Below are 25198 nucleotides of genomic sequence, written 5' to 3'. Positions count from 1 at the left end.
GAAATTGAGAAGAGACACACATTTCTCTCGGTTTGAGTTTGCTGTGTGTAAATCCTCCTCTTCTAACCCCTTGTGAAAGGAGTTTCCAAAACCCATCCCTGTCAGTCCAGGATAGAAATTCACAACATTCTCCCCTCCTGCTCTGGGTTTGTCACCGGGACATTTCCTCTCGGCTCCGCTCTGTGCAAACGGAGAACCGGTAGCTTCTCATTTGGGGTTTGCAGTTTACACAACATGTTTCCGGAGCCTCTCCGTCCACCCGCCGGATCCATCGCTCTTTCCGCCCCCGCCATCCCCCCCTCTACCCATTGTGGATCCGGGAGAGAAGCGTCTGTCCCTGGTCATCTGACACTGCGCATGCTCCCAACACTGGGCAGCACTGCGCCTGCGCACTGCTCCTCTGTGGTAATGGACAGGGGACATTCTCCACCGCGGGGGATGCTGGGTAAAAATGCTGCCATAGAGAACCCCAATTATGAACAGGTTTTTCTTTGCTTTCACACTGGGGTCGGATGGCCAATAAATAAGATTAATTTCGTGCTGGTTTTCCTCAATTAACCCACATTTATCGATGTGATTATTAATTTTATCCCGAATCATTGCTTCTAGAATTTTCCCCACCACGGAGGTTAAACTGACTGGCCTGTAGTTATTGGGCTTATCTTTACTTTTTTTCAACAAAGTTATAACGTTTGCAATCCTCCAGTCCTCTGGAACCACCTCTGAGTCTAAGTGAAATTGGAAAATTATGGCCAGTGCCTCTGAAATTTCCACTCTCACTTCCCTCATTATCCATGGATGCAACTCATCCAGTCCTGGTGCATTATTAACTTTAAATATTGACTGTCTATCTAGTCTCTTCTTCCTATCAATTTTAAATACTTCTAGTGTTTTACTTACCTCCTCTTTCACCGTGGCCATATAGCATCTTCTTCCTTGGTAAAGACAGATACAAAATATTCTTACAAAAGCTCTCTGTGCCCAACCTGCCTTTTTTAGGAAATAAATTGATCATTACTTCTCTCTGCCAACCTAACTTTCTCTCTTTCTATATATCTGTCTTTCTCATTCTGCATCATTCTCCATTCTCCATCAATCCCACTCTTTACAGTCTTTGGAAAATATATTGTCCTTCAATAGAAACAGGAGGGTGTCATTCAACCCCTTGACGCTACTCTGAATTCACTAAGAGAATTGCTGATCTGCCTAGCAGCATCGTTCCCTTACTTCCATCTTCCTCGCTCAACAAAAGCAGGAACAACCCTGGCAAAAAAACTCCCAGGAGGAGGTTGGGTGTGGGAGGCTCAATTCCACTTGAGCATTCGTTGACTGAACCTAAGTCCAACACCATAATCACTCGACCAACCTGCTGCATTGGAACCTTTTGCTGACCACTCATTCGGCCTTTCAGTGAACGAGACAGAACACATTCCAATGGTCACGATGAGTTTCTTTTTCTCAAATGTTCCTTCATTCTATTTTCATCAGTCTCCAATTTGAAATGACTGAAAAATTCCTCTCAGTATTATAACTGAGAATGTGTCTATCTGCTCAGCATTAACTGAACACGGTAAGAGAGATGCTTTGGGATTATTTGAACTTGGTTTCAGCCCATGCACCCAGTGGTTCACTGAGGGCTCAGTGATACACGTGCTACTGACATATCACTTGTCTGTGATTACGGATATCCGGTAACATGATGGTTGTGAACTTAATGTTGTTTATCATGTTTTGCTTCAAGATTCAAACATCCACCTTCAAGTTTGACATGTGGGGAATCTTCTCTGTTGCAGAGAGCTCGCTGACTTTCCAGAGACTCATCAGAGGTTTCAATGATGATGATGATGGCGATCATTACTATTATTTCATGTCAATATAACCAAGACAAAGTGGATAGTGGAGGGGATCCTCTTATGACAGATGATGAGGAAAGTAATGCCACACCATCTTGCACCTTAAAATCGTAGACCTCATGTGTGCCGGCATCGTCAGAATGTCATTAAACTTTCACAATGTCACAATAGAATGTCATTCCCACTCGGTCTGTAACAGTGGAACCATCCCTCCTGTGAGCAGGCTCGGGGTCAGAGAGTCATAGAATTATACAGCACAGAAAAAGGCCCTTCGGCCCATTGCGTCCATGCTGGCCATCAAGCACCTATCTATTCTAATCCTATTTCCCAGCACTTGGCCCGCAGCCCTGTATGTAATGGCGTTTTAAGTACTCACCAAAATACTTCTTAAATGTTGTCAGGGTTCCTGCCTCTACCACCCCCTCAGGCAGTGTGTTTCAGATTCCAACCATCCCCTGTGTGAAAATATTTTTCCTCAAATCCCCTCTAAAGATCCTGCCCCTTACCTTAAATCTCCGCCCCCTGGTTATTGACACCTCCGCTGAGGGGAAAAGTTCTTATCTACCCTATCTATGCCCCTCATAATTTTGTACACCTCTATCAGGTCCCCACTCAGCCTTCTCTGCTCTAAGGAAAACAGCCCTAGCCGATCCAGTCTCCCTTTATAGCTGAAACACTCTAGCCTAGGCAACATCCTGGTGAATCTCCTCTGCACCCTCTCCAGTGCAATCACATCCTTCCTATAGTGTGGCGCCCAGAATTGCACAGATTACTCCAGATGTGGCCCAACTAGTGTTTTATACAGCTCCAACATAACCCCCCTGCTCTTATATTCTATGCCTCGACTAAAAAAGGCAAGTATCCCTGAGGTATACCACTCATCACAGCCTTCCAATCACAAAAACAACTTTGGACCATCACCCTCTGCCTCCTGCCACTAAGCCAATTTTGGATCCAATTTGCCAAATTGCAGAGCTCGAAATCGGACTAAATTAACCACATTAACTATGTGGGGGCTGCAGCTGACCGACGCTGCAGTGTACTGCTGCTCCCTGAGGCTCACAGTGACAGAAAACAGTGAAACTCTCATACAGAACTTCCCCCACTCTGGATGCCTGGGCCCCAGCTGCTGAAGCGTGATATAGGGGCGGTCAGATGCTGACACGGTGCTGAGTCACGCCCTTGTGAGCTGACACACATGGAGACGGAGCCAGGAAGCAGCCCCTTGTGTGAAGGACTCACAACAGACTGATTATTTGACACTGGGAAGTGTTCTTGAGTGTCAGCAATCTCTGTCTCGGTGTGTATCTGAACATTGAACCCTGGTTTTAAAGGGAGAAGTGTTTGATCAGAGGCTGGAAGGAAGGTTTAACCTGTACATTGATTGTCTGATGGGTCATTCTGTCCGATTGGATTCTACAGTTTGTTTTCTCAGCTGCTCCTGGAGACAGTTGGGTGACAGTTTAAGCCGAGTTTCTATCTGACACCCAACAGACAGGAGCTCCCAGCCACAGTCCAAAGGCAGTTTGTGTACAGGGGTGAGACAGTTTTCCATCACTGTGAGTCTCAGTGAGAGTGCAGTGTGAATACGCTGGTGTCTCAGCAGGTCATTGCTTTTTGTAAAGGTATTCTCACATTCAGAATATTGGAACAGAGTGAACACATTGGTGTTCAGTATATTGGGAGGATTCAGAGAGAAGCCGGAAGCGGCGGATAGTGAGAGTGGAGAATGTTCATTGTTTAACTGGCGCCGCATTCGGGATTTGTAAACCCCGCCCCCCCCGCCCGGGGTTTATTAACCCGCTCCCGACAGTGACCTCCCACCTGTCAGCTCACAATGCCGGCTGATTGACAGCAGCGACAGGCCAATAGCAGGAGGGGGCGTGTCCGCGGCTGCGTTTGGTTCTCGAGCCAATCGGAGTGATGGAGGGGCGGGGCTAGGCTGCGACTGAAGCATGCGCAGAACTGGAATCGGAGCTGGAAGAAGGCGGTCGGGTTAAGATCACAAAGGGTGAGAAATGAAGCCGACGGCTGGAGGTTGTGAACGGGGGGAGCCTGGAAACCGCGCGCGAGCTCAGAGGGCGGGTGGAGATTATGAACCGGGGGGAGCCTGGAAACCGCGCGCGAGCTCAGAGGGCGGGTGGAGATTATGAACCGGGGAGAGCCTGGAAACCGCGCGCGAGCTCGGGGCTCGGGGAGACGATGGCCTAGTGGTAATGTCACTGGGCTAGAAACCCAGAGACCCTGTTCTGAGGATATGGATTCAATTCAGCGAATAAATCTGGAATATAAACCTCGTCTCGGAAATAGTGACCATAAAACTATCATGGGTTGTTTTAAAACCTCATCTGGTTCACCAGCGCCCCTTCAGGGAAGGAAATCTGCCAACCTACATGTGACTCCAGACCCACAGTGAAGTGGTTCACTCTGAAACCGTCCAGCAAGCCACTCAGTTCCAGGGCTATTAGGAATGGGCAATGCCCACAACCCATCATAGAATTAAAAAAACATGGTGGCTGTGGGACTGGAAACCCTGGTAAGAGGCCTGGTTTATGCAGGCAACTGCCTGTCACCATCTTGGGAGGGGAAGGTGGGGGGTGGGGGTGTAAATGGGTGGCCATATTGGTGAGGGAATTGTCATTTGTGGGAGAGAATTCCAAACTTTTGTTTTTGTGTCAACAATTGTTACCCCATTTCAATCTGAAAGACCTGGCTACAATTTTTAGACTATGCCCCTAGTCCACAACTCCCCAGTTAACAGAAATAATTTCTCTCTATCTTGGATAAATTCCTGGAAACACAATCCGAGTTTCAGTCATCTCTCCTAATAAATTAATTTCAGGTATCACTGTGACTGGAAAAGCATCTGGATACACAAAGCCCTGGTCAGACGACATCTGGAGAACGGTGTTCAGTTCTGGGCAGGAAGGATACATTTTCCTTGGAGGGAGTGCAGCACAGACTTACCTGAATGATACCTGGACTCCAAGTGTTAAATTGTGAGGCGAGATGACACAAAGTTGGGTTGTATTCACTGGAATTTAGAAGATTAAGGGGTGATTTGATCAAAGTTGTCAAAATATTAATTGGAACTGAGTGGATAGATAGAGAGAAACAATTTCCACCAGTTGGGGAATCTGGGACTGTTCAATGTCATTAATACCTTTGGTTAACAAAGATTGTTCAATGTCAGATTTAACATTAACATTGATCTTGCATCAACCAGGGATGAGAACTGAACATCCAGGGGTATTCAGTGTTTAGGAAGGTCAGACAAAAAGGAAAAGGTGGTGGAATTGCATTGCTGGTTAAAGAGGATATCAACGCAATAGTGGGCATAATGTAAACATGAGAGCTGAACCTTTCAGAAGTGAAGTTAGCAAACACCTCTGCACACAAAGGTAGGTAGAAGTGAGGAACTCTGTTCCACAAACAGCAGTTGATGCAAGATCAATGTTAATGTTAAATCTGACATTGAACAATCTTTGTTAACCAAAGGTATTAATGGATGTGGAGCAAAGGCAAGTGTATAGAGTTAGATCACAGATCAGCCACGTTTTCATTTCATGGTGGAACAGGCACGAGGGACTAAATAGCCATCCCCTAGAATCATAGAAACTTACGGCACAGAAAGGCCATTCAACCCTTTGTGCTTCTGCTGTCTCTTTGAAAGAGCAGTCATGTTTAGACCCACACACATGCATTCTGTTTGTAATCAGTAAGTTCCTCATTCTCAAGTCCCTGTCAACTTCCTTTTAAAATTCCCTGTAGAATCAGGTTCCAGCACCTTTTCAGGTCAAGAGTTCCTGATCCTGACAACTCCCTGTTGGTGCAGAAACTGCTGAACTCGATGTTGAGTTCTGGAAGGTTGTAAAGTGTTGAATCGAAAGATGAGCTGCTTTTCCTCAAGCTCCCATTGAGCTTCATTGGAACAGATCAGGGGGGGGGCAAGGACAGAGAGGTCAGAGTGGGAGTGGAGCAGAGAATTAAAATGACAAGTGACCAGAAGCTCATGGTCAAGCTCACAGACTGAACAGAGGTTGTTCCACAAAGTGATCACCCAATCTGTGTTTGATCTTCCCAACGTAGAGCAGACCATATGGTGAGCACTGAATAAAGAAACTAAATGGAAAAAATTACAAGTAAATTACTGTTTGTTGTAGGCTGAAGAAAGATGCTTCATTTGAAGAGTAAGGGTTACAAAGTAAAACAAGGCAATTTCCAGAATATTAAATCACCAGTCCGGTTACAGAGATTATTAACATCAGCAGAAACAAACCCACACTATCAGAATGAACATGGTTCAGTCCTGGATGTGATGAACAGCAGAATCCAACCCCCGGAGTCATTGCTGAACTCGCTGGTGTGTCAGCTGGATGGATGATGGATTAAACCCCTTCTCACATGTGGAGCAGATGTCTGGCCTCTCCCCAGTGTGAACTCTATGCTGTGCGTCTTAAAGCCGATGGTTTTCTCCATGCACCAGCTGCTCTTGTATTTCCAGGTGGTGGGGGCCATGGGTTTGGAATTTCCAAATTCTGGTTGAATTGCAGATCTATGAAATCCGTCTCCTTTTCCCCTCCTCCACCTCTCACTCTCTCTTCTCCCGTAGAGGCCAGAATCTTGTGTAGGTCCAGACTGGGAGGCAGGTTCCCTTCCCTTAAGGACATTAGTGAACCAGCTGGGTTTTTATGACAATCTGGTAGCTTCCATGGTCACATTTTCCACGTGCTGGTCCCACAAATTACCAGATTCATTCACCTCAATGTCACAGCCTGTCCTTGTGTTTTTGTCGGTTCTGTTTCACAGTTCCTTGTTTATGTTTTAAATTCATTTTGTAGAGTATTAGAAGGATTTTCAGTTTGGAAAGTCAAACCACTATCACATCAAAATCAGCCAGAGTCACTTGATTCATCAGGACCTGAATATTATCATCCTTTGAACATGGAAGCAAAAAGTACCGTTCACACCAGGGATAAACCGTGGAAATGTGGGGACTGTGGGAAGGGATTCAGATCCCCGTCTGATCTGGAAACTCATCGACGCAGTCACACCGGGGAGAGGCCATTTAGCTGCTCCATGTGTGGGAAGGGATTCATTCAGTTAGTCTGCCTTCAGAGACACCAGCGACTTCACACTGGGGAGAGGCCGTTCACCTGCTCCGTGTGTGGAAAAGGATTCACTCTCTCATCCCACCTGCTGAAACACCAGCAAGTCCACGCTGAAAAGAGAGAGTTTAAATGCCCTGACTGTGAAAAGAGCTTTAAAAACCCACATGGACTGAGGGAGCACCAGCGCATTCACACCGGGTATGCACCGTTCAGCTGCTCACAGTGTGGGAAGAGGTTCAGGACATCGCCCCACCTTCTGACACATCAACGGGTTCACACTGACGAGAGACCTTTTAAATGTCCAGACTGTGGAAAGTGCTTCAAAGGTTCTGGGGATCTGCAATATCATCAACGCATTCACACTGATGAGAGACCGTTCAGGTGCTCTCACTGTGCAACTGGGTTCAGACGATCATCTGAACTTACTGTACATGAACGAGTTCACACTGGGGAAAGGCCGTTCACCTGCTCCAAATGTGGGAAGGGATTCACCCAGTCATCCAACCTGCTGACACACCAGCTAGTTCACACTGGGGAGAGGCCCTTCACCTGCTCTGAATGTGGAAAGGGATTCACACGACCATCCCACTTGCTCACACACCAGCGAGTTCACACTGGTGAGAGGCCATTCACCTGTTCCGTGTGTGGGAAGGGATTTAATCGATCATCCAACCTGCTGAGACACCAGCGAGTTCACACTGGGGAGAGGCCCTTCACCTGTCCCGTGTGTGGGAAGGGATTTACTCATTCATCCAACCTGCTGACTCACCAGCGAGTTCACACTGGGGAGAGGCCCTTCACCTGCTCCGTGTGTGGGAAGAGATTTAATCGATCTTCTAACCTGCTGACACACCAGCGAATTCACACGTGACTGCACTGTTCAAATTCTGCTGCTGTTAATCAGATTCAGGAGTGAACCTTGTTAATTATGATATTGGGTAAGTGTTGTTGCTAATCACATTATCCGGGCTGGAGTTGACAGAATTGTAAAGTGCCTTTCACAATCTCAGGACATCTCTGTGCGCAGCAAACCTCCACAACAGCAATGTGATCATGACCAGGGATGACCTGTTTTTAGTCAGATTGGTTGAGGGTGAAATATTGCCCTCACCATGGAGTGCGCCCCTGCTCTCCTTAAAAATAGCAGCCATGGGATCTTTCACATCCTCCTGAGAGAGCAGACAGGACCCTCAGTTTAACATCCTCACATCTCCTTATGTGGCTCAGGGTCATCACTCCTGTGAAGCCCTTTGGGATGTTTCTCACTGCGTGAAAGTAGCTTTATAAATGTGAGATGAATGCGACATCACAGACATAGATGTGTTGGGTAAAACTGAACCAGGCGCTGCCTGCAGCTGAGAGCCGAACACACGGGAACCGTCAACAACAATTGGAATGCTGCAGTTTTTATAATACCGTATAAAGAATAAAAGGAACAGCAAAGAATGACTAAAAGATTAATAAAGAGGGAGAAATTAGACTACAAGAGAAAGCTAGCTAGAAATATAAAAACAGGTGGAGTTTCGACAAGTATTTAAAAAGGAAAAGAATCAGTAAAGTGAGCATTGGTCCTCTAGAGAGTGAGTCTGGGGAATTAATAATGGAAAATAAGGAAATGGCGGACAAACACAACAAATTTTAGCACCTGTCTTCACTGCAAAGAATACAAATAACCTGCCAGAAATGATTGTGAATCAGGAGGTGAAAGAGAGAGAGGAACTTAAAACAATTACAGGGAACTTATAACAGGCACCAGGGAAAGGGGACCGAGAATATTATTAGAACTAAAAACTGACAAGTCCCTTGGTCCTGATGGACTTCATCCTAAGGTCTAAAAAGAAGTGGCTGCTGAAATAGTAGATGCATTGGTTTTAATTTTCCAAAATTCCCTAGATTCTGGAAAGATCTCATCAGATTGGAAAATAGTGAATGTGACTCTTCTATTCAAGGAGGGAGACAGAAAGCAGGAAACTACAGGCTAGTTAGTTTAACATCTGTCATTGGCAAAATCCTAGAATCTATTATTCAGGAGGTTCTAATGGGCACTTAAAAAGTCTCAATGTAATCAGGCAGCGTCAACATGGTTTTGTGAAACAGAAATCATGCCTGACTGATTTATAAGTGTTCTTTGGGGAAGTAACAAGCAACAAGGTAAGGGGAACCTGTGGATGTGCTGTACTTCGATTTCCAGAAGGCATTTGACAAAGTGCCACATCAAAGGTTACTGCACAAAATTAGAGCTCATGGTGTAAAGGGCATTACAATTAATTTATGGGGTACAACTCATTTGACCTGATGTCCCCAATTGTGTATTATCTAATAAATCATTTGGTTCACACTAGACTCAATCATCGGAGAAGACTGAATACTTCAGATGGTAAATTTAAAAGATTTATTAACAATTAAAAGGTAGAAAGGTAACAAGTTAAAAAATTAGAAAACTAAGTTTCAATTAACAGTAAAAGGAAAAATCTTAACAACTAAGCAGACTTCTCACACCTTCCTCGGGTGATCAAGCTGAAGGTGTGAAGTGATGCTAACCCTCTGCTCGGCCGTCGACAGTCGATCTTTCAGAATCCCGTCTCAAACACTCAGTGCGTGGATAACATGCCAGCAAAATGGCTTCTCCACACCTTCATTTGATCCCCGTAACTCATATTTTCTTATCTCAAATTAGCCTAACTGTCAAACAATAATTAACTGTCTGCTTATTTATAATTTGTTTCTCACATATGTGACCATCTTTCCACACAGTAATAAAATGGGGCTACTCCCTATATTTCAGTATCTGATTTTTAATAATTCTTGAATAATGCCTTATTCTTTACCCATCTTTATGTTACTCCCCAAGGACATAAAGACTTCGACTTAGCACAACTCATCTTTTTAGATTGGTCTGTGAAAGATCATTTTACAATGCACTGTCTTATAATGTACATTTAGTACATTTAAAATTATGTGTAAGCATTACAGACTTTCTGTCCCAGGTTATATGTCCAGTCTTTACCAATACATCTATTGATTAATTGCTTATCCTTCAACTGTCTCACAGTTGAGTCTCACTACTTTGTTCAATCATTCCTGGCCGGTTTCCATTCATGCAGTAACTGGTTTATATTACTATCACAGAATCACAGTGCAGAAGAGGCCCTTCGGCCCATCATGTCTGCACCGACACATGAGAAACACCTGACCTACCTACCTAATCCCATTTACCAGCACTTGGCCCATAGCCTTGAATGTTATGACGTGCCAAGTGCTCATCCAGGTACTTTTTAAAGGATGTGAGGCAACCCGCCTCCACCACCCTCCCAGGCAGCGCATTCCAGACCGTCACCACCCTCTGGGTAAAAAGGTTTTTCCTCACATCCCCCCTAAACCTCCTGCCCCTCACCTTGAACTTATGCCCCCTTGTGATTGACCCTTCAACTAAGGGGAACAGCTGCTCCCTATCCACCCTGTCCGTGCCCCTCATAATCTTGTACACCTTGATCAGGTCGCCCCTCAGTCTTCTCTACTCCAATGAAAACAACCCAAGTCTATCCAACCTCTCTTCATAACGTGAATATCATCCCAGGCAACATCCTGGTGAATCTCCTCTGCACCCCCTCCAGTGCAATCACATCCTTCCTATAATGTGGCGACCAGAACTGCACACAGTACTCCAGTTGTGGCCTCACCAAGGTTCTATACCACTCCAACATGACTTCCCTACTTTTGTAAACTATGCCTCGATTGATAAAGGCAAATGTCCCTTATGCCTTTTTCACCACCCCACTAACATGCCCCTCCACCTTCAGAGATCTATGGACACACACGCCAAGGTCCCTTTGTTCCTCAGAACTTCCTAGTGCCGTGCCATTCATTGAATACTTCCTTGTCAAATTACTCCTTCCAAAGTGTATCACCTCACACTTTTCAGGGTTAAATTCCATCTGCCACTTATCGGCCCATTTGACCATCCCGTCTATATCTTCCTGTAGCCCAAGACACTCAACCTCACTGTTAACCACCCAGCCAATCTTTGTGTCATCCGCAAACTAACTAATCCTACCCCCCCGCATCATCATCTATGTCATTTATATAAATGACAAATAACAGGGGACCGAGCACAGATCCCCAGATCCCTGTGGTACGCCACTGGACACTGGCTTCCAGTCACTAAAGCATCCTGTCATCACCCTCTGCCTCCTACAACTAAGCCAATTTTGAATCCACCTCATCAAATCACCCTGTATCCCATGTACATTTGCCTTCTTTCTAAGTCTCCCATGTGGGACCTTGTCAAAGGCTTTGCTGAAATCCATATAAACTACATCAACTGCACTACCCTCATCGACACACCTGGTCACCTCCTCAAAAAATTCAATCAAATTTGTTAGGCATGACCTCCCTCTGACAAATCCATGCTGACTATCCCTGATCAAACCTTGCCTCTCCAAGTGGAGATAGATACTCTCCTTCAGAAATTTCTCCAATAGTTTCCCTGACGTGAGACTCACTGGCCTGTAGTTCCCTGGCTTACCTCTACAACACTTCTTAAATAGTAGAACCACATTAGCTCTTCTCCAGTCCTCTGGCACCTCCCCCTTGGCCAGAGAGGAATTAAAAATTTGGGTCAGAGCCCCTGCGATCTCCTCCCTTGCCTCCCTCAGCAGTCTGGGACACAAATCATCCGGACCTGAAGATTTGTTCACTTTTAAGCCTGCCAACACCTCCAATACCTTGTCACTCCCCATATCAATTTGCTTAAGAACCTTGCAGTCTCTCTCCCCGAGTTCAATAACCTTCATCCTCACTCTCTTGGGTGAAGACGGATATGAAGTATTCATTCAACACTCGAGCGATGTCCTCTGGCTCCACCCATAGATTGCCTCCTTTGTCCCTAACGGGGCCTACTCTTTCCCTGGTTATCCTCATCCCATTGATATACTTATAGAATATCTTGGGATTTTCCCTACTTTTACCAGCCAGAGGTTTCTCATATCCCCTCTTTGCTCTCCTAATTGCCTTCTTAAGCTCCACCCTGCACTGTCTGTACGCCACTAATGCCTCTGCTGATTTGCTTCCCTTGTACCTGCTAAAAGCCTCTCTTTTCCTTCTCATCATAACCTGAACATCTCTGGTCATCCATGTCTCCTGGATTAGTTCAAAATGGCTTCTTGACCTGTTAGCTTACTAACGTCTGTTAGTTCCATCTATGGCCCAATCACAGTTGTTACAATAGACAGTCAAGTCACAATAGTTACATTGACAGCCAACAAAACTGACAAAATTACTCCGGTTACAGTATCTCTCAGGAGGTGGAATCGGTTGATCTGCCGTTCTGCTTTGGGCTGCATTAGAGGGCTTAAGTTGGTGTTTGGTGAGTTGAGGGAGTTCAGTGAAGAGGGAAGGAGGTGATCCTTTCATTTTCTATCTTTTCTCTGCCTGCAGTAGCTGACTCTTACTTTGCTACAGTGGAAGCCTGTAAAGCAGCAGGAGTTCAGTGAGAAAGAGAGAGCCCAAAAAGGCAGAGAGAGGGAGAGCCAGGAGTTTACAGAGAAAATCAAAAGTGACATGACAGGAGTCCCATAAGTTGATTAGTTGGTAAGTATAGGCCTTTCCGGACTCACCACAGAGAAGAGAGACAATTGGTAAGTGACAGGTTGGTTATTATATTGTACCATACTGTAGTAAACAGTTTATATAAAGTTTAAGATATGGGAGTGCAGCTTGGCCATGTGGAATGTGCATCCTGCAAGATGTGGTAACTTGTGCAGGCACAAAGTGCCATCGATGACTATATCTGTAGGAAGTATCACCAGCTGGAGAAACTTGAGCTGCAGGTTGCGGAACTTGAGCAGCGGCTGGAGTCTGTGGTGCATCCACAAGGCTGAGGATTATGTGGATAGCACGTTAAGAAAGGTGGTCACACCACAGCTAAGAAGTACACAGGCAGAGAGGGAATGGGTGATCTCCATCGTACCTGAGAGAAACAGGCAGGAAGTGCAGAAATCCCCTGAGGTTATCTTGCTCTCTAACCGCTTTTTTATTTTGGATACTGCTGAGCAAGATGGTCCCTCAGAGGACTGTAACAAGAGCCAAGATTGTGGCTCAGCTGCACAAGAGAGAGCAGAAAGTGTGGAAAAGGTATAGTGGTAGGGGATTCCATAGTTAGGGGAGCAGACAGTTGTTTCTACAGCTATAGACCTGACTCCAGGATGGTATGTTGCCTCCCTGGTGCCAGGGTCAAGGATGTCACAGAGTGGCTGCAGGACATTCTTTTGGCAGAGGGTGAACAGCCAGAGGTCATGATGCACATTGGGACCAATGACATAGGTAGGAAAAGGAATGAGGTCCTGAAAGCAGATTTTAGGGAGTTAGGGAGGGAATTAAAGAGCAGGACCTCAAGAGTAGTAATCCCAGGATTACTCCCAGTGCCATGTGCTCGTAAACATAACAATAGAAATATTGAGCTGTTCAACATTTGGCTGGAGAAATGGAGTAGGAGGGAGGACTTTAGATTTCTGAGGCATTAGGATTGGTTCTGTGGCAGGTGGGATCTGTACAAGAAGGACGGGTTATACCTTAACAGGACTGGGACTAATGTCTTTGTTGGGAGGTTTGCTAGTGCTGTTGGGGAGGGTTTAAACTAGATTGGGAGAGGGGTAGGAACCTGAAGGAAAAATCAGATTGGAGAGCAGAAAAACTGCCAGTGGGAAGTAGTGAAGTATTAACTGATAAGGGGGATACATCAGAGAGTAGCACCGAGGTAAATAGAATACTTAGGGAGTTTGATAGAATCAGAGTAGGGAATAGTAAGTCATTGGATGGGGTCAGATTGGTCAAGACATTGCCCTGAGGAATGAGTCAGCAAATGGCTGTCACTTATTCTGTTCAATTGAAATAGACACAATCTTTGTACATGTTCTTTCTGTCTGCAAAGAACAGGGCCTTGTGTATTAATATATGTAGCTTCCAGTAGACGCAATGCACCACATTGCAAGCCTGACTGGCAACCTTAAATTGGTTGTGAGTGTAATTCTAAGTTCATTGAGAGTTACTTAGCAAATGTCCAATTGTAGAATCACATCTAATGTTGGCCACTGTGTTTTGAGTTTTGCAAGCACGGGCTGGTTGTCTACAGTCTGTACCCTGCCCGTTGTGAACAGCGGCTGGGACATGCAGTTTGATAAGATCTGCCAGTCTTTGGGATGTACAGCCTACATACCCAGCATCACACTGGCACTGAAATTTATATACCACATTACTCATTTGTGTGATAGGTAAAATGTCTTTTTGGCTTGATGGCAGCATTCTGTTAGTGGTGACTACCATTCATGTTGCTGCTACATAGTAGCAGCATGAAACTGCTAGCTTCATCTGTTGCATACATTTTTCAGATACCTTGCCCTTCCTGAGGTAGACTGGGCACTTTTCAGGGTCGAAAGTGACAGCAGAAAGTTCTCAGTACCATTTGAACTTAAATTCCAATTTTGTTCATTTGAGACTTTAACCATTCAGGCAATAGGAAACAAGTGATTCAGGAAACTTTAATAAGTTCTAAGTTCATACTTATCACAGCAGGGCAGTGACTTTACAGGCGTACTACGGTTCTTGCTTCCCGGTTCAGCTTTGGATGCAGGTCGACACTTGGTCTTCTTTCTCTCTCTGGAGCCTTCTGGTTTTCTGCTTTCAGCCAACAAGCAGTTTTCAGTTTCAAATTCAGTGCGGCTTGGTGAAAGCTGCTGCTTATTAACTCATTACAAGTCACAATCCACAGTATGATCAATGATATTGCATTCTGATTGGCCTAAACAAGGCGAGGCTATTTTCTAAGTGGCTCAAGGGGTGTGTGATCAATCTGTGATTGGTTCCCAAGGGTGATTGTCATCGATTGATGTCACCTACCAGTATCCCCAGACTGGTTCCTTAAAATTCCAGTTACTTATAGGATCATCCTCCTCATTAAAGTTTGTTTCTGTTATTTTAATAACTTCTTACCAAGATAAAATGAGGTTTTATGATATCTTCCTTGGCTATTTGTTCAATATGCTGTCATGCCTCATGAATGATACCTTGAGATGGTTGTCTCAAACTTTGCTGAATTGGTGCAGGTTCGTTATTAAATCAAAACCTTTATCAGTGACTTTCGAGGCCATTTGCTAGGTGTTTCTTTTTTGTGCTGTTGGTAATTGTTACTCTACTTTTAAAACAAAGGATAGAATAGAAAAGTTGCTTAAAACTATGTAGGCCTATTACAGAAGATTACAAAATAGGTAATACTTAAAAGTTATAAGAGTGCATATAAAATATAAGTGCATATCAATGATTAGTGTTTCAAATGTAAGGTCGTAAAGTCTCCTTCTACATTCAGTTATTACATAGTCTTGAGTGATAAAAGTCTAAAAGGATTATACAGTTACAAAACACAATGTTATAAAAATTAACAACAAAGATTAATACAAAGAATACATTGAGCCAAATGTAATTGCTTTCTTCGAAAACACTATGAATTAAAACTAGCTTAATGTAGAACACAGCTGTTGTTATTCTTTCCCTCCTCTCTACAATAAATCTTTCCTAACTTTCCTTTGCTGATAACACCAGGTTTCGATAAGGTATTACGATGTGGGGGGATGTAAGCTTGCCCATTCAACCTTGAAAGTGGCAAGTTCTCACAATGTGGCTCTGTGAAATGGAAATGCATACAACAGGGGCCTCTTCAGCAGTTGTTCTGTAATTAACTCATTAGTATGTTACCTCCATTGTGTCTAAAGTCCTGTAGTGCCTTTATCTGTCAAGTGAAGCTAAGCAGAGTCACATGATATTAAATGCTGACGTCCTCTATTGGTTACAGTTTAAAAGGATAATATACCATAAAGTTAATTGATCAATATAATTTGATCATGTGATCTAAACTAAGACTAATCAATAAACATCAATTTCCCTATATGGCCTTAGGCCCGTTCATGAGTTTGCATGATATACAGCACAAAACGATTTGATCAGGGTGGCCATTATTCCTCAGGATGCCTTTGATGCGCCCTATTTACAAGGTTGTCGATAGGGCCAGTCTTATAGTGTGTGCAGCTGTAAGAATCCCAATGCGTATATTGACCAATGAAGGCTCCATCCTGTACTCAAATTCACCTTTGAAATGGAGCAGTCAAATGAACTCCCTTTCCTTGACGTACGAGTTGAGAAATCTGCCAGGGGGTTATCTACCACGGTCTACCACAGGCCTACCTTCAATGTGCTAAGAATTATGCTGACAGCCAATTTAAGATTGTCAGTTGGGCTTGAAATGTGGCACTTTTGTATGTACAGGAAGCTACATATATTAATACATAGGTCCCTGTTCTTTGCAGGCAGAAAGAACAAGTACATACATTGTGTCTGTTTCAGCTAAACAAAATAAGTGACAGCCAATCGCTGACTCATTCCTCAGGGCAATGTCTTGACCAATCAGGGTCAAGCTGCCTGGTTTAAATTTCAAACAATGCTTGGAAGCTAACTGTCAGTCACCATCAGTGGTGCATTCCCCATGGCAATGCCACTTCACATACAGTATAAATTGTTGTTACACCCTTATATTGATATTCTTGCAAGTGTCCTGATGAGTGCAAGATGAAAAGCTTAGACGTGTCTCCTTTTCCAGTCTTAATGTTTAAAAATAAAGATCCAGCCACTACAATATAATTGTCTTTTGCATTGAGTGACTAATGATAACTTAATCAAGGGTCATTACTGAATAATCATATGTTTTATGATGGGCTTTAATACAAAATGAACATATAGTCAATAAAGTGAAGTTGCAGAATGTGAAAAGGCAACAATCCTTGTAGAGGTTAAGATGGCTTCCTTGACCTTGTTACTTATAACAGTGAATATATTATGAAAGCGATTGATTTTTAAAACTGAATTTCATTACGCAGACCTGCCTACAGTTTCCTACATTATACCATTGACTACACTTCAAAACTGCTGCATTGGCTGTAAAACGCTTTAGGGAGTCCTGTGGTCCTGAGAGGTGCTACAGAAATGCATTTTTTTCTGATTGTCCACAAACTTGGATATATTTCAATCTCTTCCTCAAAACCATTGATAAAGATTGAGCCTTAATTTTGTGTAATAATCACGTCTTTGATACCATCTCGAATGCTATGTGAAACTTCAAACACACTATATCCTGAATTATTTGTTTTAGAACAGTAAGTTGTTGTGATTTAGAATTCACTCCCTGAAAACTTTGCGAGAAGCAGATTCAGCTCGATCTTTTAAAAGGGAACTGGACAGATTTTTGAAAGCAAAAGTAAACTGCAGGGCGACTGAATTAATTGGGTAGTTTTTCAAAGAGCCAGCATGAGCACGATGGGCCTAATGTGCTCCATCTCTGCTCTCTGAGTCTTGTAGCCATTTAAAGTGAGTGGCAAAGACCTGGAATCTGCTTCCAATGAGAGTGATAGAAGCAGAGATGATGGAGTGATTTTGAAAGGAAATTGGGTGGGCACTTGTGGGAAATAAACCTACAGGCATGTGGGGATGGAATGGGACAATAGGACTGACCAGTTTACTCTGGACAGCTGTCATGCAATTGATTGGCTGAATGGTCCCATTCCTTATCTTAATGATTCTATGACATAAAGAGAGGAATTTCAGCTGCTCCAGTCTCTCCAACTAACTGAAGTCTGTCATCTTGTAAATCCTGTTTCCAGCCTCTCAAAGAATTTCACATCTTTCCTTAAATGTTGGCCCATATATAGGGTTCCTTTCTAGAGGGACAGAATTGAGAAGCAGGGAGGTTATGCTACTGGTATAAGATGCTAGTTCACTAGATACTAGGGAGGTCAACTTGTTTAGGACCATGTTAGACTGCACTGGGAGTAGTGTCAATATTTGTGATTTCCATTTAGAAGAAGGAAATAGAGGCACTGGAGAAGGGGCAATAAAAACTCACAAGAATAATACTAGAACTGAGAGCATTTAACCCTCAGGAAAGGCTGGGGGACTTTTCTCTAGAAAAGAGAAGGCTGAAGGGTGACCTGATGGAAGTCCTTAAGATTATGAAGGGGTTCAATAATCCAATAGGGATTTCATGAGAAACCTCCTTACCCAGCAAGTGGTGAGAAAGTGGAACTCACTACCGCAGCGAGTGGTTGAGCTGAATAACATGAATACATTGAAGAGGAAGCTAGATACATACATGAGGGAGACAGGAATAGAAGGATATGCTGATGGAGAAGATGAAGAGGGTGGGTAGAAGCCCATGTGGAGCATAAGTACTGACATAGACCAATTGTGCTGACTGGCCTGGCCTGTGCTATAGACTCCATGGAACAGAGACAAATGTATATATTTTAGATCTACCTGTCGTGGTAGGAAAAACATGATTTATTATCCTGGATAAAATAAATTTTCTTCATCAGCTTTTGTGGATCATTTCAGTGGAAATATGCACTCCCAGGCTCAAAGAGCATCAGCCCACTGGAAGCAAAGTTGAGAGACCAGCCAGTCCAGCAGAAAGAAATCCTCTGACCCTCCCACTTCACCAACTGTCAGAATGAACATTGTTCAGTCCTGGATGTGGTTAACAGAATCACAGAATTGTTATGGCATAAGAGGCCACTCGGCCCATCCAGTCTGCACTGGCTCTCCGAATGAACATTATGACTTAGTGCCATTGACCTGCCTTTTTCCCGTATCCTTGCACATTTTTTCCATTCAAATAATCATCCAATGTCCTCTTGAATGCCTCGATTGAACCTGCCTCCATCACACTCCCAGGCTGTCCATTCCAGACTCAAACCACTCGCTGCGTGAAAAGGTTTTTCTCTCACATCACATTTGCTTCTTTTGCAACTCACTTTAAATCTTTGCCCCCTCATTCTTGACCCTTCTTTGAGTGGGAACAGTTTCTCCCCATGTGCTCTGTCCAGCCCCCTCATAATTTTGGACACCTCTATCAACTCTCCTCTTAGCCTTCCCTACTCCAAGGAGAACAGTTCCAACCTCTCCAACCTATCCTCATAACTGAAATTTCTGATCCCTGGAGCCATTCCCGTAAACCTCTTCTGCACTGTCTCTAATCCATTCACATCCTTCCTATAGTATGGTGCCCAGAACTGTACACAATACTCCAGCTGAGGTCGAACTAGTAGCTTATACCAGTAGCAATAACAGCAGAATCCAGCCCCTGTAATCACTTGTGAACTCGCTGGTGTCTCAACAGGTTGGCTAACTGAGTGAATCCTTTCCCACAGTCAGAACACGTGAACGGCCTCTCCCCAGTGTGAACTCGCTGGTGTGTCAACAAGTTGTATGAATTACTGAACTCCTTCCCACAAGCAGAGCAGGTGAATGGTCTCTCCTCAGTGTGAACTCGCTGGTGTCTCAGCAGGCTAGATAACTGAGTGAATCCTTTCCCACACACAGAGCAGGTGAATGGCCTCTCCCCAGTGTGGATTCGCTGGTGTGTCTGCAGGGCGGAAAAATGAGCGAATCCCTTCCCACACTCAGAGCAGGTGAATGGCCTCTCCCCGGTGTGAACTCGCTGGTGTGTCAGCAGGTTGGATGACCGAGTGAATCCCTTCCCACACACAGAGCAAGTGAATGTCCTCTCCCCTGTGTGAACTCGCTGGTGTGTCAGCAGGTTGGATGACCGAGCGAATCCCTTCCCACACAGAAAGCACGTGAATGGCCTCTCCCCGGTGTGAATGCGTCGATGAATTTCGAGTGCAGAAGGGGACTGGAATCCCTTCCCACAGTCCCCACATTTCCACCGTTTCTCCATGGTGTGGGTGTCCTTGTGACTCTCCAGGTTCGACGATCAGTTGAGGACTCATCCACAAACAGAACACGTGTACAGTCTCTCCATGCTGTGAATGGTCTGATGTTTTTGTCAAGCTGTGTAAATGGTTAATATTGTTTCCACAGTCAGTGCACGAGAACACTCTCACGTGGGCGTGTGCATCTTGATGCTTTTCCAGTCACATTGAACTTTAAGACCTTATGAAGCAATCAGAACAGACAAACATTTCTCCATTAGATTCAAAGGCTGATGATATTCAGGTCCCGATGAATTGAGTGACTCCGTCAGATCTTGACGTGATGTTTGGTTTGAGATTTCTGACTACAAATCCTCCCCTTCTAATATCCTGTAAAAGGAGTTTAGAAAAGTCATCACTGTCAGTAAAGGTGAGAAATTCAGAACAGGCAATTCTCGTTACTACGGCACATTCTTTCATCTCTTGTTCCCTCACACCTGTAAATCTCTATCCCACACACAATCGCTCCATTCTCATTCTGCTGTGCCAAATATTCACCGTCGCAATTCTCCTGAACAGATCCATGCTCACTGCTTCCTTTCCTGGAGAGATTATAAGAAATGGATAAGGAGAAGGCCATTCATCCCATCAAGCCTGCTCCACCATTCAATAAGATCCTACTTGATCTGATGTGGCCTTAACTGCACATTCCTGCCTGTCCCCATAATGCTGACTCCCTTGTCGATCAAAAATGTGTCCAACTCAGCTTTGAATGTGTTCAATGACCCAGCCTGCAGTACTCCCTGTGGAAGAGAATTCCAAAGAGTAATGCCCCCTGAGAGAAGAAATTCCTCCCCACCTTAAATGAGAGAACACTTATTTTTATACTGTGACCCCTAATTCTAGAATCCCCTGCGAGGTGAAGCATTCTCCAAGCATCTACCCTGTCAAACAGCCTCAGGATCCTATTTGTTTCAATAAAATCACCTCTCATTCTTCTGAACTCCATTGAGTTAAGGTTTAACCAGCTCAGCATTTTCTCATATTACTGTACTGTCACGTTAAATACCAGCCATTACCTGGACAAACCACCCTTTTTACTGAGTCCTGGGGCAACCTTTCTAGAGTCTCCACCCTGCCTGGATTCACCTCCTTCCCTCAATTCCCGCAATTCAACAATTTAAGCCCAGAATTAGAAAATAAATAGAAATGAGGAAACATTGATTTCCCCACAGATGTTACCCAGAGGAGGACGTTTTAGTCCGAAGCTCATTGTCCAACGACGCATTGTGACGTCCACCATGGCACCTTGCCTGAATCAGCCAATGGGAATCACTCTGCCCCGCGGTGACGTCTTCGGGTTGCAGTCTGCAGGCCAGGCGCGCAGACACGGGAGTCCCACCCCTACCCATTGTTCCCGCTCCCCCTGCACCTCCTCGAGCCAAGGTTTCCGGGTAACCAGCTGACGGCCCCGGCCAGAACGAGAAGCCGCACGGCGAATTCTCCCTCCCCCCACTGTCTACGGCGGTTGGCTGGGTCCAAAAATAGATCGAGAGTGACCGCTGGCGGCAGCCGCACTGCGCCTGCTCCGGACAGCTCGGGTCAGCAGCGCTTTCTGCGTCTGCGTCTGCGCACTGGGGGGGAGTTTACAAAATGTCTTCCCTTCATTTATTTCTGAGTTTGATTTTAAACAGCACAGCGTTTGTTATTAACTTCACACAGACACTAAACCTTCCTCCTCTGTCCAACATCTGTGAGTAAAACACTTTATTTCCCCCCTGGGAAATACAGAGAGTTGTGGGAATCTGTAACTGGAATTAGTGCCAAATATGCTGAGGGGGGAAATGCTGGTGATTTTGTGGAACCTGTTTTTTATTGTATAAACTGTTTAAAGTCAAATTTATCCTGTCTGTTCAAATCCTGTTTGTCTGTTAATGCATGTTTCATTTGTGTTGATTTTAGTTTGATTGTTACAGTAAAAATTTAAAAAGTGAAACCTTGTCCTTCGGTTTATTCCATTGGGTTTGTCTGGGAATGTGTTTATTTTAAGGTTATCGGTCTCCATGGGAATCATAACAACAAAGATATGTCTAGTGTTGTTATATGTTACATATTAGGTATAATATTTATGGTTCTATAACACATTTTGTTATTTTTAATCTTCTAATATAGTACTGTAGCTACATTATATATTTCCAGTCACATAGTCATTGCGGCACAGAAGGATTCTATTTGACAACTCAAGTCCATGCCGACTCCCTGTATAGCAATCCAGTCAGCCCCATTCCCCTTTTATATCTTGGTTCCCCGGCAAGTTCATTTTTTCAAGTGCACATCCAATTTCATTTTGAATCATTGATTGTCTTCACTTCCACCAGGTCATGACCACTCACTGCATAAATGGAGCTTTTCCGCACATTGCCCCCTCCACATCTAACCAAGTGATACGGGACTGTACATTATATTCATTTTTAGTCTAGTAACATAAACATATTTATATTAGGCTGACAGCCTGCATGAAGATTTTCAGGTCTCTGTGTCCAGTACAGGAAGCAGTGAGCATGGATTTGTCGATCAGCATGAATCAGAACCTTCAGGAGAATTGGGAGGGTGTGTTTTCGGTACAGCAGAGTGAGGATAGTGGGAGAGTGTGGGACTGAGGTTTACAGCTTTTGGGGATTGAGGGAGGAAAGAATGTTCCATAGAAATTAGAATTGTCTATTCTGAATTTCTATCCTTTACTGACAGTGATCACTTTTGTAAACTCCTTTTACAGGATATTAGAAGAGGAGGATTTACAGACAGAAATATCAAACCAAACATCACGTCAAGATTTGACAAAGTTACCCAACGCATTGGGACGTGAATGACATCAGCCTATGAATTTAGAAGGAGAAATGTCTGCCTGTTTCAAAAGGTTTTAAACATTAATCTAACTTGAAAAGCACTGAGATGCATACACCCTCGTGAATGTGTGCCACTGCACTGACTATGAAAGGAGCTTTAACCAGTTACAGAGCTGAAAAACATTCACAGCAGGGAAAAACCAGACACGTGTTGTGTGTGTGGATGAGGCTTCAACTGACTGTAGAACTTGGAGAGACACAAGCACCCCCACACCATGGAGAAACCATGGAAATGTGGGGACTATGGGAAGGGATTCCGTGCCCCGCTGTGAACTGGAAACTCATCACCGCAGCCACAGCGGGGAGAGGCCGTTCATCTGCTCCGTGTGTGGAAAGGGATTCATTGATTCATCCACCGTGCAGAGACATCAGCGAGTTCACACTGGGGAGAGACCATTCACCTGCTCTGAGTGTGGGAAGGGATTCACACGGTCATCTGCCCTGCGGAAGCATGAACGATTTCACACTGGTGAGGGGCTGTTCACCTGCTCTGAGTGTGGGAAGGGATTCACTCACTCATCCCTCCTGCTTACACACCAACGTATTCTCACCAGGCAGAGGCGATTCACCAGCTCCATGTGTGGGAAGGGATTCAGTCAGCCCAGTCCGCTGGGGCACCAAGGTACTCAGACCAATGAGAAACCTGTTCAATGCTCTGACTGTGGGAACTGCTTTACACATTATGTGCTGGTGGACCATCAGGTAGGAATTCACACTGAGGAGAGACTGTTCAGCTGCTGTCACTGCACAAAGACCTTTAGAATGTCACATGATTTACTGAGACATCAGCGAGTTCACACCAGGGAGAAGCCGTTCACCTGTTCTGACTGTGGGAAGGGATTCGGCGATTCATCCAACCTGCAGAGACATCAGCGAGTTCACAGTGGAGAGAAGCCGTTCACCTGCTCCGTGCGTGGGAAAGGATTCAGTGATTCATCCAACCTGCTGAGGCACCAGCGAGTTCACAATGGAGAGATTTGTTCACCTGCTCAGTTTGTGGGAAGGAATTCACTCATTCATCCGAGCTGCTGAGACACCATGGCAGTCACACCAATTAGAGCCTTTTAGATGCTCTGACCGTTGGTGTTAATTGTATCAATTGAGGTTAAGTATCTACAGGTGAAGGGCATTGATTGGATGGTTACATAAGCCCATATAAGAGACACTTACTGACATAGAGTGGAGTCAGGAGGCCTATACCTGTAATGTTTCACTCTGTGAATAAATCTATACCAAGTAAAGATTGGCTGCAGTTTCTTCTTTTACCATAAGGCTGTCAGTACTATAATATGTTAACAGAGAATGTTTGTCTAATGGTGAAGGTTTGAAACTCAAGGAAAATAAGATTTCACACAGAGTCCTACAATCCTAGCATCTTTTGTGAGAAATGGCTGAAAGCAAGTGGAAATTGTTAGGGTCTGATTACCCACGAATGCTCTCGGAGTCTGAGCCATACGACCAGTGGAAGAATGAAGTGGACACAGATTACGTCTCAACCAAGGAGGAAACAAGGTACGGTCTTGGCATTGTCACTACTCTCAAAAGAAAGCCAAACACCTTGTTTTAACCAATAAAGCTACACAACAAGATTTCACTTGTTTTTTTTACCAAAACAAACTTTATTGTACATAAAAGAACTAAACAAAGCAAGTACTAATAACTTAATATGGTTTATAACTACATATGTTGTGCCCTCAGGTTTACATCTTAGTTTCCCCATGATTCTCTCATAAGGCACATCAAGTATGTCACAGTGCTCTGGAGAATTCTCCTCAGTTCCAGCTATTCTCAGAGGTTAAACTTTCATTTATCATCTCTTGATTGTGGCTGCTCAGTTCCTTGTTATTTTTCCAATGCTTCCAAGCTAATCTGCTGTGTAGGTCACTGGTAAAAAATCTTCTTTCGCCATTTTAAGAATGTCACTCAAAATGTTATGACCACAGCTGATGTTATTGCTGAGCAAGCCAGACTCCTGAGTGAAGTCTGTCTTGCTGATAATAAACTTTTTTTGCGAAAACAAGGAGGAAGAGCAACTGACCTCAAAAGCACAGAACTCCAGTCATAGCTTTAGAATTTTTTTAATTAAAGGATTTATTAAAAAGGAAAGCTTAAGCACACAAGATAAAAGTTAAAACAGCCTTCCAGAACAACCCTCAAAAACATGCTTTGTCAAAAGTAGACAACTGCACTACCTTTTTGGCAGCAACCCCTGACAGATTTTGACCATAAAAACCCAGTAAACATTACCCATGTCAAGGAATTATTCTCACTTTACCAAAGGTGTACCTCACGGATTCTCAGGCACTTCCACTCTGATATGGAATTCCAAAAGGAGGTTCAGAAATAAACTGTTTCCTAAAACAAAGACTTCTGGCTTAACACTGGGTGGCTCCCTCCAATTCTAAACTTTTACAGTTTCTCAGCCGCTCACACACAGAGAAGCTGAACCTCAGTGGGTTCCCCCACAGCAACCCTCAACAGTTAAACACCCCTTTCCTTAAATATCTTTTTCCCCTTTCATCTCAGGTTCCATTGTCCTGAAACACCTCTTTGTAATTCAACTTCTCCAAATATAAAAA

At 44.1% G+C, this 25198-nt stretch overlaps 2 protein-coding genes across 4 annotated transcripts in view; one reads left to right on the top strand and one right to left on the bottom strand.

Moving 5' to 3' along the window:
- Positions 1-25198, bottom strand: part of LOC144673735 (uncharacterized) — a 41042-nt gene that overhangs the window by 11630 nt on the left and 4214 nt on the right. The window contains exon 3 of the mRNA XM_078535438.1: positions 19152-19954. Coding sequence (XP_078391564.1) covers positions 19152-19739 — 588 coding nt within the window. The 5' untranslated portion in view covers positions 19740-19954. The remainder of the gene's footprint in view (positions 1-19151; positions 19955-25198) is intronic.
- Positions 3805-23857, top strand: LOC144673729 (uncharacterized). Of its 3 annotated transcripts, XM_078535433.1 has the most exons (3): positions 3821-3864; positions 12401-12600; positions 22490-23857. In XM_078535433.1, the coding sequence occupies exon 3, from the start codon at positions 22863-22865 to the stop codon at positions 23649-23651; it is 789 nt and encodes a 262-aa protein (XP_078391559.1). In that variant the 5' UTR covers positions 3821-3864; positions 12401-12600; positions 22490-22862; the 3' UTR covers positions 23652-23857. The 3 variants fall into 3 exon arrangements, 2 of the variants coding, with proteins under 2 accessions (XP_078391559.1, XP_078391558.1); XR_013574410.1 differs by lacking the exons at positions 12401-12600; positions 22490-23857 and adding an exon at positions 4696-5030 and having other exon boundaries at positions 3805-3864; XM_078535432.1 differs by lacking the exons at positions 3821-3864; positions 12401-12600 and adding an exon at positions 21392-21466 and having other exon boundaries at positions 22490-23680.

The sequence above is a fragment of the Cetorhinus maximus genome, unplaced genomic scaffold (assembly GCF_964194155.1).
Source record: "Cetorhinus maximus unplaced genomic scaffold, sCetMax3.hap1.1 HAP1_SCAFFOLD_456, whole genome shotgun sequence".
Taxonomy (NCBI): Eukaryota; Metazoa; Chordata; class Chondrichthyes; order Lamniformes; family Cetorhinidae; genus Cetorhinus; species Cetorhinus maximus.
The sequence above is the reverse complement of the archived record's forward strand: the minus strand, read 5'-3'. Positions and strand labels throughout refer to the sequence as shown.

Excerpts from the sequence above, each read along its gene's own strand:
- LOC144673729 (XM_078535433.1), top strand. The coding sequence starts at position 22,863 with ATGGGAAGGGATTCCGTGCCCCGCTGTGAACTGGAAACTCATCACCGC.